Below are 13,311 nucleotides of genomic sequence, written 5' to 3'. Positions count from 1 at the left end.
AGCTGTTTGGCTTATCTGAGGTAATGCAGGGGAGATGGCCTGGCTGGAGTAAAATGAGTTAGGTAGAGGAGACAGATTAAGAGGTTAAAGAGAGAATCAAATTATATAGGGTGTTGTAAGCCTTAGTCTGAGTGAGATGGGAAGACATTAGAAGGTTGAACAGATGAATAACATGATCTGATTTATGTAAGTCTATCTGCTGATTTGCAAAAGGATGATAAGGGCACAACAATCAGTGCCACAAACAAAACAGGTTAAAAGGCTCTTTCTTTTTCTTTTTTAATACTGGAGTATAGTTGATTAACAATGTTGTGATAGTTTCAGGTGTAGAGCAAAGTGATTCAGTTAATACATATACATGTATCTATTCTTTTTCAAATTCTTTTTCCAATTAGGTTGTTACATGCTTTTTCAAAAGTCCATTTAAGAGATGTTAATGGCTTATTCGACATAATAAGAGGGTCCTGAGTCAAGACATATTTTGAAAGGAAAGATAGAGGAACAATTTTTAAGCTTTTTAATCTCAGGACTCTTCTACACCCTTAAAAACTGAGAACACTAAAGAGTGTTTGTTCATAAGGGTAATATCTGTAAATATTTAATATATAAAAAATTAAAACTGAGATACTTTTAAGACATAAGAATACACAAGTGCACATTTCATGAGCCATCAGAGCTATGATGTCACTGAACATCACAGTGCAATGATGGAAAACTCCACTAAGTACTGGTGTAAAAATAAGAGTGTAAAAGGCAAAATCTCTTTGTACTATTATGAAAATATCTTTGACCTCACAGATCTTCTGAAAGGGTCTTGGAGACTGCCAAGCGGTCCCAAACCACACTTTGAGGATTGCTGGCCTCTTGGGTTTTCTGTTGGATTGGATGTGAGGGCGTAAGAGAAAGAAAAGAATCGAGGATGGGGTCAAGTCTCTTAGCCTGAGCTGCTATTAACTGAAATACAAAGTTTAGCACTACACATGTTAAGCTTAAAATGCTTCTTAGATATTTAATTTGAGATTTAGACTAGCTGGCTGGTTATGAGCCTAGAGTTCAGGAAAGTGGTTGGGGCTGGAATATAAATTTAGGAGTAATCAGAATATAGATGGCATTTAAAGCTCTGGAACAGGACGTGAGTATATAGGAGTATGTATAGACTGAGAAGAGAAGGGGGTCTGAGGATGATCCATGGGGAATTCCAGCAATAAATTCCATCAGTGAAATTCCAAACATTATCTGTTTAAAGCAAGTCTCCCTCAATTGATTAAAGATTCTCTTAGGTCATTTTCATATTCAAATCTCCTCTTATGAGGCCCATCATATGGTAGGCACAGTTGAATTAAATGTTTATTTAATGAATGAATAAATAAAGTAACAATGGGCTCTGTGATACTTTCAGAGCTAAATTACACAATTTCAGAACAGCAAAGATCAGGAAATAGAAGTAATTAGCTTCAGCCTCATACATTAGGTACACTATTCATCATGTGGTCAAATAGGTATCCATGAATTAGAGGCAGAGGTAATTGGGAGCTTTTAACTTTACCCAGTGCAAGTCAATAACAAATGACCTAATAGGAGGGATGAGATTAGATTTCAAATTCTAATCTACCACTTAAGACATTTAAAGTAATAGTGCCAACTCTACTTTCTGGACGTATTATTTTTTAAGGAAATTTTTCCCAGAGCATTTTTCATCTATGCTTTCTTATTCAGAGTGCCTAGAGATGCTCTAGAGAAAAAGACATGACAAAGAATCTTACCCACTGAGATTTTTATGTATGTGGAAGAAGAAACCTGAATAACACAAAAGAAAAACACCACTTCAGTAAGGTCTGCTGTTTGTCAATGGCAATGTGGGCACAAAATTCAGAGAATTATATTTCATGCTTAGAAAAGGAAATGAAAATTCTTTTTACATGTTGACAGTGTCAGTAACAAATAATTTCTCATTTTCCTGGTGGACAAATTCAGCCAGGATTTCATCAAAAGAAGAGAAATGAGGATAACTAATATTCCTCTGACATGTGATTGGCATGACCTCTATATAGAATGATGGTGATTTTAGTCATTAATGGAAGATGCAGTTCATAGTGGATGCTTTCTGGATGCTGGTTTTTCCTTCCCCTGCATTGGGTCAGCCTGACCCAACACTGAGCCATTTATCTTCATTGGATTCTCTCACATCCCAGATTTCAAGAGTTTATACTTCCCGTGGCTATCTTATGGAGACAACTCTAAGGCATGAAATGCTGAAGGTGGGGATCATCCCATATTTAACCAGCATCATCCTAAGTAGATTCAAATGATTCAGGAAACTTAAAAAGGCCCCCAAATACGTTACCTAAAAGCCAAAGTTGCTATCGTCAGAGCCAACTGTGGATGAGACAGCGAGAGTGAGAGGTTCATCTCTCGAAGGTCATATTTCAAAGGTGGGAAAATGTGATTTAATTGCCACTCTAACAAGTTGGGTCACTATAGAGTTTTATAATTTACACAGTGCCATGGCACATATTATCTGATTTGAGTTTTACTATGTCCCTGAGAAGCAGGCAAGGCAAACACCATCCTCACTTTGCTGACAAATTGAGGGTTAGAAATGTTACACAAAGGATATGTGACAGAGCATGATTAGAATTTAATTCTTAAAAAAAAGGTATTAAAAGCAGAATGTTACACATGATTGCATAAAATACTTGTCTTTAGAGATATCAATTTAATTGGTCTGGGGGGTAGGGCCCAGGCGTATTTTTAAAAAGCTTCCCAGGGTATATATCTGAAAAAAAACAAAAGCACTAATTCAGAAAGACACATGGGGCTTCCCTGGTGGCGCAGTGGTTGAGAGTCCGCCTGCCGATGCAGGGGATACGGGTTCGTGCCCTGGTCCGGGAAGATCCCACATGCCACAGAGCGGCTGGGCCTGTGAGCCATGGCCGCTGAGCCTGCGCGTCCGGAGCCTATGCTCCGCAACGGGAGAGGCCACAGCACTGAGAGGCCTGTGTACCGCAAAAAAAAAAAAAAACAAAAAAAGAAAGACACATGCACCCCAATGTTCATAGCAGTATTATTTACAATAGCCAAGACATGGAAGCAACCTAAGTGTCCATCAACAGATAAATGGATAAAGAAGATGGGTATATATATATATAATGGAATATTACTCTGCCATAAAAAAGAAAAAATTCTGACATTTGCAACAACGTGGATGGACCTGGAGAGTATTATACTTAGTGAAATAAGACAGAGGAAGACAAATACTCGATGTTACCACTTATATGTGGAATCTAAAACATAAAAACACATGAATGTACATAAAAAAACAGAAAGAGACACACAGATATAGAGAACAAGCCCTATAATGACCCAACATGTTATTATAGTGCCAATTAAATCACATTTGCCCACACTTGAAATGTGACCTTTGAGAGACGATCCTCTCACTCTCACTGTCTCATCCACAAGTGGCTCTGAATATAGCAACTTTATCTTTTAGGTAACGTATTTGGGAGCCTTTTTAAGTTCCCTAAATCATTTGAATCTACTTAGGATGATGCTGCCTAAATATGGGGTGATTCCCACCTCCCCACCAGTGGGGAGAAAGATGGGGAGGGGCAAGAAGAGGGTAGGGAATTAAGAGGTACAGATTACTATGTACAAAATAAACAAACAACAAGGATATATACTGTACAGTATAGGGAAATATAGCCATTGTTTTGTAATAACTGTAAATGGAATGTACTCTATAAAAATATTGAGTCACTATGCTGTACATCTGACACGAATATAATATTGTAAGTCAACTATACTTCAATAAAAATAAAAAGCTTTCCAGTACATTCCAATTTATTGAAGAATACTGGTTGATTGTTGGGGTCACTGACTTCTTCCTCAATTTTTTTCCTTTCCAAAATGTTCTTTTTTTCACATAAGATTATTTTCTATTGTTTTATTATCTTTCTGTTTTCAGCTTTCTCCTCTTACTTAGCTTTGGCTGCAAGACTCCAAATGATAGTATACAGTCTTCTTTGGTTCCCTTCCTCAGGCTACAAACTGTTGCCATCTCTGCTTCCGCTCTTCTTCCTTTTTCTAATCTATTATTCTCCTCTCAAACTTCATCATCCTTCTGGAATATCAATAGGCCATCTTGACTATTTTCTCCCTAATGAGTAATTAACATTAACAGACTATTGGAGTTAGGAGATCAGAGTTCTTCCAGTCAGTGGCTGTGTAACACTGGGAAAATTATTCAAGCTAGTCTCAGACCCAATCAGTAAAATAAAGAAAAAACACCTACCTTGTAGGGTTTTTATAAGAAATAAATGAAACACATGTGCAATAACAGAAATAAATGGTTCAATGCTCGATAATAATGATATTTTTAAAAGATTACCTCTTTGAAAAACTTTTTATACCTTATCTATTTTTGCTTCAACCTAATACAATATGCTATACTCATTCTGAGTTATATGCCTCTGCTTTTTACATACCCACTCTCATTTCTAATTTTAAATTTTAGCATATGTATTCTATAACCCTACAGTGCCCAGTAAAATGTTATTCTAGATGTGGCAAGAATTTTATACAACCCCGGTTCTAAACCATTAATAATGGGAGAGATAGTATGGTTTATTATTAAATTACTTTATTATTAGTTCATTAAGCACACAGAAAGTCCAGGAGAATACCCGAAGTATTTAATTCCTTCAAGTTGAGTTGTCACCTGATCGAAACAGAGTCCATCATGGGTAGGAGCTCAGGAGCAGCTCATCTTTCTGCAAATCATCTCCCTTAGCCTCTTGAGAAAACTGGGCCCTTGACTTTTTCTTTTCTTTGCCCCTCTGGCCTCTTTGATTCTTCTTGATAGGGTCCCTCCTTAGCTGCAAAAGAGTGCAGCCTGGAGCCATTTCATTCTGCTGAATTCTACTTAGGATGGGATTTGAAATATGTGGTAGGATCTGGACAGTACCAGGAGGACCTCAAAATAATCAGAACTTTCAAATTTTCTAAGGTTGGCTTCCTTTTACTATACATCTATGTTCATTAAAATACGTTGCTATAATGTTCAACATTAAGCACCGGTTTGAATGATTTATCTACGATAATGTACTAAAATAGTCTCTTTTTCTTCCTCCACCTTGGGTCACTTCTCAAACATCCTCTTCTCTTACTTTAGATTTGATTTGTGTCATGAAACAGAAGAAGGAAGTGGAAAAATACACCCAAATAAAACTACCACCGAGGTCATAGCCCAAGAAAGCAGTACTTTAACAACCAATGCTTTATCCAAAGTGTCTCTTGCATCTAGTAATGCCAGAATGTTTGAACTTCGGAGCTAATTAGATTTAGTCACTCCTTCTATTATAAAATTTAACATTTCAGTCTCCATCATTCATGTCTCTCTAATCAACTTTTAGTCTCCTCTTTCCTATTCTCTACAACGAGGTTTAATTTCCTGCATCCTGAAATGAAAGCAAAATTGTTTTCTTAACCATGCCCATCTTTCAACACAATGCCATAATACTTTCTTTCCTTTTACCACCAACCTATTCAAAAGATTAATCTACAGTCAGTGCATTGCTTTTCTCCAACTCTTCAACTCTTTGCATCTTAAGCTTCTACCTTCTCCACTTGAGGGAATTTGCATTCTTGAAGGTCTTTGCCCTCATAATCAGCAAATAAAGTGACATTTTGATCTCCCTTTTCCTCCATCTCCCAGCAAGTTTTGACAGTATTGACTAATCTCTTCTTCAGTTTTCTTTTCTCCCTTTATAGTCATGAAAATGTTTTGTCTTCCTTCTTTATACTCTGTCAATGCTCCTTCTCTCTGTCTTTTGCTAAGGCCCTCTTTTCTCAAGTATATGTGAAGAAATTACTTAAACTTCCTTGTTCTCAATTTCCTCACCTATAAAATGGCAATAATAATACCCATTCCCCCAAAATCATGAAAATTAAATTATATTAGGTGCTCAACAAATATTAACTTTTTTCCTTAAGTGTAAACATTTCCCAGCATACTACCTTTGGTACTATCTCCCTTCACCATCAAATTCTATTAATGACTATAAAATCTTTACCTTAAGCTCCTACCTCTCTCACCATAATTCCCCACCAATATTCTAATTTGTATATCATGCCTCACACTCAGTAAGTTTACAAAACCAAATTTATCATGCCATCCTCTCCATCATCAAAATAAACTTCTGCTCGTTTTTTCTATATCTATTAGTATCATTCCAAGATCCCAGCCAACCAGGTATCTTTGACCCCCTTAGGTCTAACCCATCTCTCCACACAGTAATGTTTTATCTAAAATGCCTCTTGCATCAGGTACTATATAAAAAGGGTAAAACATCATAACCAAGAGGTACCTAACCGAAAAAATGCGAAGTTGGATTAATATTCAAAAGTAAAAGAATATATTTATCACTTCAACAGAACGAAAGGAGAAAAAAGTCATATGATCATCTAAATATATGCAGAAAAAAATGAAAAAATGGGAAAAAACACTCTTTTATGTTAAAAACTCTCAGCAAACTAGAAGTAGAAGGGTATATACAAGACTTAGAGCTTATACTTAATGTTGAAATGCTGAATGCTTTACCTCAAAGATAGCAAATAAGGCAAGGATTTCTGGCTTTACCCCTTCCATGCACCACTGCAATGCAGTCATAGCAGTAAGAAAAAGAAATAAAAGTCATAAAGATCAGAAAGAAAAAAGTAAGACCATCATTATTTTCAAGTGACAGGAGAGGAGAAAACCCTAAGGAAATTATTTTTAAAGGAGCTACTGTAATTTTTAAAAGAAATTATCCGGGTGGCAGGATGCAAGGATGATATAAAACTCATTTGCATTTCTATATACCAACAATGAAGAATTGGAAAGTTAAAGTAGTAAACAGTACTAAAGCATTAAGTCAACTCAATGAGGAGAGGAAGGTCTTTTTCCACATAGGAAAAAAATGAACCTTGACTCCCACCTCACACCATACAAAAATGATTTGAGATGGATCATAGAACTAAATGCAAAAGCCAGAACCAGAAAGTTTCTAGAAAAAAAATATGGGTACATATATTTATAACCTGGACAAGACACAAAAAGCACTAACCATGAAAAAAAATTGATAAATTGGATCTCACCAAAATTAAAATATTCTGTTCATCAAAAGGTGCCACTAAAAAATATTAAGGCAAAACACAGACTGGGAAAAATATTTGCAGTACATAAACTTGACAAATGCCTCATATCTTTTGGAATTACATGAGAATTTATAAAGAATTACTACAAATCAACAATTAGAAAATTGAACAACCCCATAAAAAGGATTTGAACAGGCACTTCTCAAAAGATATAAAATGAGCGACAGCCACAGGAAAAGGTGCTCAATATCACTAGTCACCAGGAAAATGCAAATTAAAGCCATAATGAGAAATCCTTTCATACACATAAGAATGGTTAAAATGAAAAAACTGTAAGTGTAAATGTTGGAGAGATTGTGGAGAAACTGAAAATCTCAGATATTTCTGTTGGGGATTATAAAATGGAACTACTACTTTGGAAAACTCTTGGCAAGTTTCTTATAAAGTTAGCTACTCGGGCCTCCCTGGTGGCGCAGTGGTTGGGAGTCCGCCTGCCGATGCAGGGGATGCAGGTTCGTGCCCCGGTCTGGGAGGATCCCATGTGCCGCGGAGCGGCTGGGCCCGTGGGCCATGGCCGCTGGGCCTGCGCATCCGGAGCCTGTGCTCCGCAGCGGGGGAGGCCACAGCAGTGAGAGGCCCGCGTACCGCAAAAAAAAAAAAAAAAGTTAGCTACTCATTTGCCCTACTACCCAACAATTCCACTCTTTGGTATCTATAAGAAAATATATGTATTTACAAATACTTGAACATGACTTCACAGCATATTCATTCATAATAGCAAATAACAGGAAACATCACAAGTATCAATCAACAGGAGACTGAATAAACAAGCTGTACTATATTAATCCAATGGAATACTACTCAGTAAAAAACGGAATAACATGAGTGTATCCCCAAAACATTACACTGAGTGAAAGAAGCCAGACCTGGACATACACAAAACACACACACACACTCTAGGATTCCATTTATATAAAGTCCAAGAATAAGCAATTCTTAACAATAGTGATAAAAATCAGAAAGAAGTTGTCTCTGAGGCAGGAATAGGGGCCATTGATTGGAAAGAGGTATGAGGTATACCTCTTTTTTCTGGGGTAACACCAATGTTCTATATATATCCTGCTTTGAGTGGTGGTTACACTTACAAACACAGTTGTCAAAATCCATCAAACTGTATTGTATTCTTCAATTAGGGGAAAAATATACTTTCATCAGGAGAACTTTAAAAAAACAAAGCCATTACAAGGAACTATAATTATTTAGTAGCAAAAAAAAAACAAACTTGTATGTCAATAGACCTACCTAAATTTTTTAAAGGTAATATTTTTTCAAGTATTTCAAGTATTTTTTCAAATTTAAAAATAATTTTATTTTCAAGTATAAGTAAGTGAACCCAGCCTTGTGAATTTATCTAAATAGAGAAACTCAGGCTTGTGGGTTAATATACTGGAGAAAAACAAAGAGAAGCCAGTAGCACATAAATCTTTCAGGCTCTATGAATTGAAAATAGAACGTTTCAGTCTGGAGAATTTTAAGACATGAAAGAGCCCAAAGAAGCAAAGGTAAAAAGATCAAATACAGGGCTTCCCTGGTGGCGCAGTGGTTGAGAGTCCGCCTGCCGATGCAGGGGACACGGATTCGTGCCCCGGTCCGGGAGGATCCCACATGCCGCGGAGCAGCTGGGCCCGTGAGCCATGGCCGCTGAGCCTGTGCGTCCGGAGCCTGTGCTCCGCAACGGGAGAGGCCACAACAGTGAGAGGCCCATGTACCGCAAAAAAAAAAAAAAAAAAAAAAAGATCAAATACAGGATGCAGAACTAACAGCTATGACTTAATGAGTTAATAAATATGCCAAATAGAATCAAACTCAACAAAGCACTGCAACGTCTGTAGCTTCCAAGTAATTAAAACACCAATCAGAAATACATGAAATGTATAATCAGCTCTACCTCATACTGAAAGCAAGAACTTGGTTACAATGGATATTCTTCATTTATAGTTATGGAAAGTAGACTAGATAAAGGTATGCATCAGGCAAAGGAGATGTAACCTAACTTGCTCTATCTAATCAGTATCTATTTGCAGTGAATAAGATGAAAAGTCCTGTTTTTATCTCTCATCTATGTCACTCTTCTCACAATAAGACTAAACACATCTGCTAATGCTCAGGCAAATAAATGTAAATTCATGAATAAAAGTTGCATTTATACTTTTATTTTCAAGGCCCATCACCAATTTTAAGAGTGAAATGATAATTTCAAACATGTTATTAATTTCTAATTAGTAAATGGAAAAAAAAAGTATTTGAATACCCACAAGTCAATCAAACCACATTCTTGCATTTCCAGACAGAAAAGCCAGGAGAATTAGTAAACACTTCAGAGGGTTAAACCTATGATCAAAGTATAGGCTCTTACATAAGCTAACTAATAATTATCTTTTCTTTGGAACAGTAGCTCTTGACAATGCTCAATGCCTGACACACCTGTGACTTGTCAAAACACACCAGGGAGTCCTCTATTCTATCCATCTAGCTGTCCCCCATCCACACCCTCTGGTCTCTAAACCCTTTCCTGAAATCACATGTCCTACCAAATACTCCTTCATAATTACGTTCGCTTGAATTTTCTATTCCCTGCTCTCTACAGTGAATGAGGAACCCCAGGAGATCAGGACTCATGAGGAGAAATAAGTAATGCACCAATGTCTCTGAGGTGAAAGAAAGGGTAGCCCAATTGAGGTTATATTCTTTCCCAGTTACATACCTTAGCTGTTATTGTTCTATAACATACACACGTACAGGCTGCATTGGTTCTCATTTAAATGCTATCGGACTTAGTTTCCTGACTTTCTCCCTTCATTTTTCCCTCCCTAAATCGTCATTATAACATCTAAGAAAGGAAAGTGGAGTCAGTTACCTTCATACACTTTTAAAAATGGACAGAACCAAGGAATAGAGTCAAATGGAATTTCTGGCTTTAAAACTACCTCTAGTTTTCTTCAAAGTTTACTAAAATAAGTTAAAATACAACAAAATAGAATATGCAAAGGAGGATTCATGGAATAAGGTCCTGTAGAGTTGATTAGATTATGTAGAAAAGAATCTGTTTTTCATTCATTGAATGACCAAATGCATTTACATTAGAGAATTTATATTGGTATAAAGATAAATATGTTTAGTAATAGATTTTATTAACATATATAGGGCAATCTCCTTCATAAATAGTTTAAAATGCTGAAAATGTAATCGCTGCACAATAACACCAGAAACACCTTCATCTAATGAGAAAGCCAATGATAATAAATGTGATATTTAGCATCTAAATCTAAGTTTAGTGAGGGTTATTTCTTGAATTAAATGAACTAGGTCAAATTCCCTGAAAAGGAAGAGGAATTATTGAAGACAATTTTCTCCTGCACATATTGGGACATTGTGTGAAATGTTACCTATGCCTATGAACCTGTAAGTTTTAGCCTCACAAAGATGTAACAAGTTATACAACATAATGAGGATTTTTCTACCCTCTGAACAGGATTGCAGGAGACAGTTAATTATTATACCAAAGAAAGGAAAGAAACTTCCAATCAGTTGCACAACTTAGCCCCTTTGGAGTGCCAATATCCTTATCCATAACACTAAAATATACATGCCCTTGGAACTGATAAAGGTTAAACAAAACAATTTGTATGAAAGTGTTCTATCTATAAGCTGTAGTGGATATGTAAAGCTTAAATGCCATTACTGATGAGGATGATGATTATAATAAAATAATCCAAAGTAAGTTATGGTAAAGAAGGTAAGATATTAAACAAATCACTGCTCATTTAGACCAAAACAACCTTAAAAGACATATTTGTTCTGCATATTGGCTAAAAGTATTCGTTCATACTATATATCTAAGTAGGTAGTGAATGGCATTGATCTGATCCAAAGTTCCCCTCTCTTGGATTTTATGAGGCCCATTCAGAATGAGCCAGGTTGAGAACATCACCAATTCCATGTTCTGAGTCCATCTGTTGGCAAAAATATAATGCAAACAGCTTTATAAGTGCTATTTTCAATGAAATATCACAGAACAGCTTGTCCCAATGATATTTCTAAAGCTTGCCTGCAAACCGCCTACTGGGAAATCCAACTGAAAGAGAAGGGGGAAGAGAAAGAAACCCATACAGAACAGTGACAGGAATGGAAAAAAAGAACAAAGGGTAAAGAGACCAGCCAGAGGAAAGTGAGCACTGGAGGAAAATAAGGAGCAATGAGAGGTGCAGTATTAAACACAGACAAAATTAGTCTGAAGCCATACAGAACAGGAAAAAATACATATATATAAACAACCGGGGTCGAATGATAAAGAAGTGATCACAAACAATGCAGCATATCCAGAGAAATGAAGACAAAAGGAGAAGGAAACACCAGAAAACATGTAGCAGCTCAATAATTGGAGCAAAATTATTAAAAAGTTGTAAGAGAAAAATGATGTGAAATAGCCATTTTTTGTAAGCGTAATTTGTTTTTTCATGTAATATACAAATTCGTTTTTCCAAAAGCGAATACAGATTTCAACGTCTATCATCAGCTCCAAGGGAAGGAAACATTCTCTTCCAAGTCCATTCTTTTAAGCTGAAAATCCATTTACTTATTATAAGATAGTCCAGGCATTGCAATATAAATGGTGCACACGCACTGATTCAAAATTGAAATATATTATCGTGCAGATGATGTCATGCTGGACACTTACCTGGGGTCGAATGACTTTTACAATATTTTTGAGGGCAGTGTCAGGGGATGGAGGTGAGCAGTCAGGTGTTGGGCCTGTGGAGCTGTCTCTATGGTTACTAGTTCCTGGAGCAGTAATTGCTACCTCAGAGGCATTCTCTGTGAATAAAAATAGAACTGCCATGAACCTAATCACTCAGTTTACCTTTTAAGACTTGAAATTACTTTAGTAAACATGAATTGAGATTTCAACTTAAAACTGGTATTAATTATAAGATCATAATGAGGAATACACTCAGCAGTATATTTTTAAAATAATGTTTATTGAATGCTTTGTTTTCTTCTAAAATGGTAAATACCTTTCACTGTAGAAATGTTCCAAGAAGGAAGAGTATTATTATTTAATTCATAATGATAGATCATCCAGCATAATTGTTAAGACTGCCATTACATGAATGACTAAAACCTTAACTAAAAAAATATGTCTTTTATATGATTGGACTAATTTTTCCCATAATATTTCAAGTGAGTATTGATCTTTATTAAAAGGAGAAGTTTCATACCTCCCTGATTCATAAAACCCCAATTCAAGGCTTCTCAAAGCACTTTTCCCAGAAATCCCTCAAACTGTAAAAAAGCATCCCAGTGAATTAACCTTGATGAAAAAATATTGGTGCAAAATAGTTTTATAATGTAGACAAAAACAAAACTATCACTCACAGATAAATATATCTTCCTATATGGTCAAAACTAAGTGAATGAAATTTCAAAAATCCAAAGTAATCTTCCCTTATGTTCAGTATTGGGGGAGCAGAAATAAAGAAAATGATGACTTAAAAATCAGCAACATGTATAACATTTTCTTTTTGAATTTATAGCAAAACAAAATAAGATCAAAGTTGTAGTTTTAGAATGTTTAAAATACTGGGGAAAGGATGGAAAAGGTTCTGTAAATAACTCCTGCTAGCACACAGAAGTTATATTATTTTAACAACAATTTGGCAATCCTCTATGACTTTTTATGGAAACTGTTGTAAGCTCAAATCTTCAAAAAATTTACTTCCTTGTTATGTTTATAATTAGTCCCCAATAATTTTGTCCTAGACAGTTAGCTGAATTGATATAAAAGTGACTAAGACTGTGAATTCATTAGAGACCAGCAAGTTTCTCTGTTCCATGGCCATTGTCTACAATCCCAAGTGAAAAGCAATAAATTAAGGCACCTCTTGCTCATAAAAAGTGAGGGGGTGAAACTTTACCCACCACATAACAATATAATTTAGTCTCACTGAGGAATATAGACATAGGTTCATGAAACAAAAAATGCAAGTGTGATACATTGAATTAAATAGATAATTCATAAAATAAGTCTTAAAAGCTTCCAGAGCTCACTCTTGATTCGGGTTTAATATATATGGTGGGGTTTGAATAAGCATCTCAAAAATAAGCCAGGTTCTG

General features: G+C 35.9%; 1 protein-coding gene across 5 annotated transcripts in view; it reads right to left on the bottom strand.

Annotated features, from left to right (window-relative positions):
• Positions 1–13,311, bottom strand: part of ANKS1B (ankyrin repeat and sterile alpha motif domain containing 1B) — a 1,156,804-nt gene that overhangs the window by 660,644 nt on the left and 482,849 nt on the right. For all 5 annotated transcript variants that reach the window (XM_060113525.1, XM_060113526.1, XM_060113527.1 and 2 more), the window contains exon 11: positions 11,876–12,012. In XM_060113525.1, the coding sequence (XP_059969508.1) occupies positions 11,876–12,012 (137 nt within the window). The remainder of the gene's footprint in view (positions 1–11,875; positions 12,013–13,311) is intronic.

The sequence above is a fragment of the Mesoplodon densirostris genome, chromosome 11 (genome assembly GCF_025265405.1).
Source record: "Mesoplodon densirostris isolate mMesDen1 chromosome 11, mMesDen1 primary haplotype, whole genome shotgun sequence".
In the NCBI taxonomy this organism is placed as follows: domain Eukaryota; kingdom Metazoa; phylum Chordata; class Mammalia; order Artiodactyla; family Ziphiidae; genus Mesoplodon; species Mesoplodon densirostris.
This window is presented reverse-complemented; position numbering and strand designations above follow the sequence as displayed.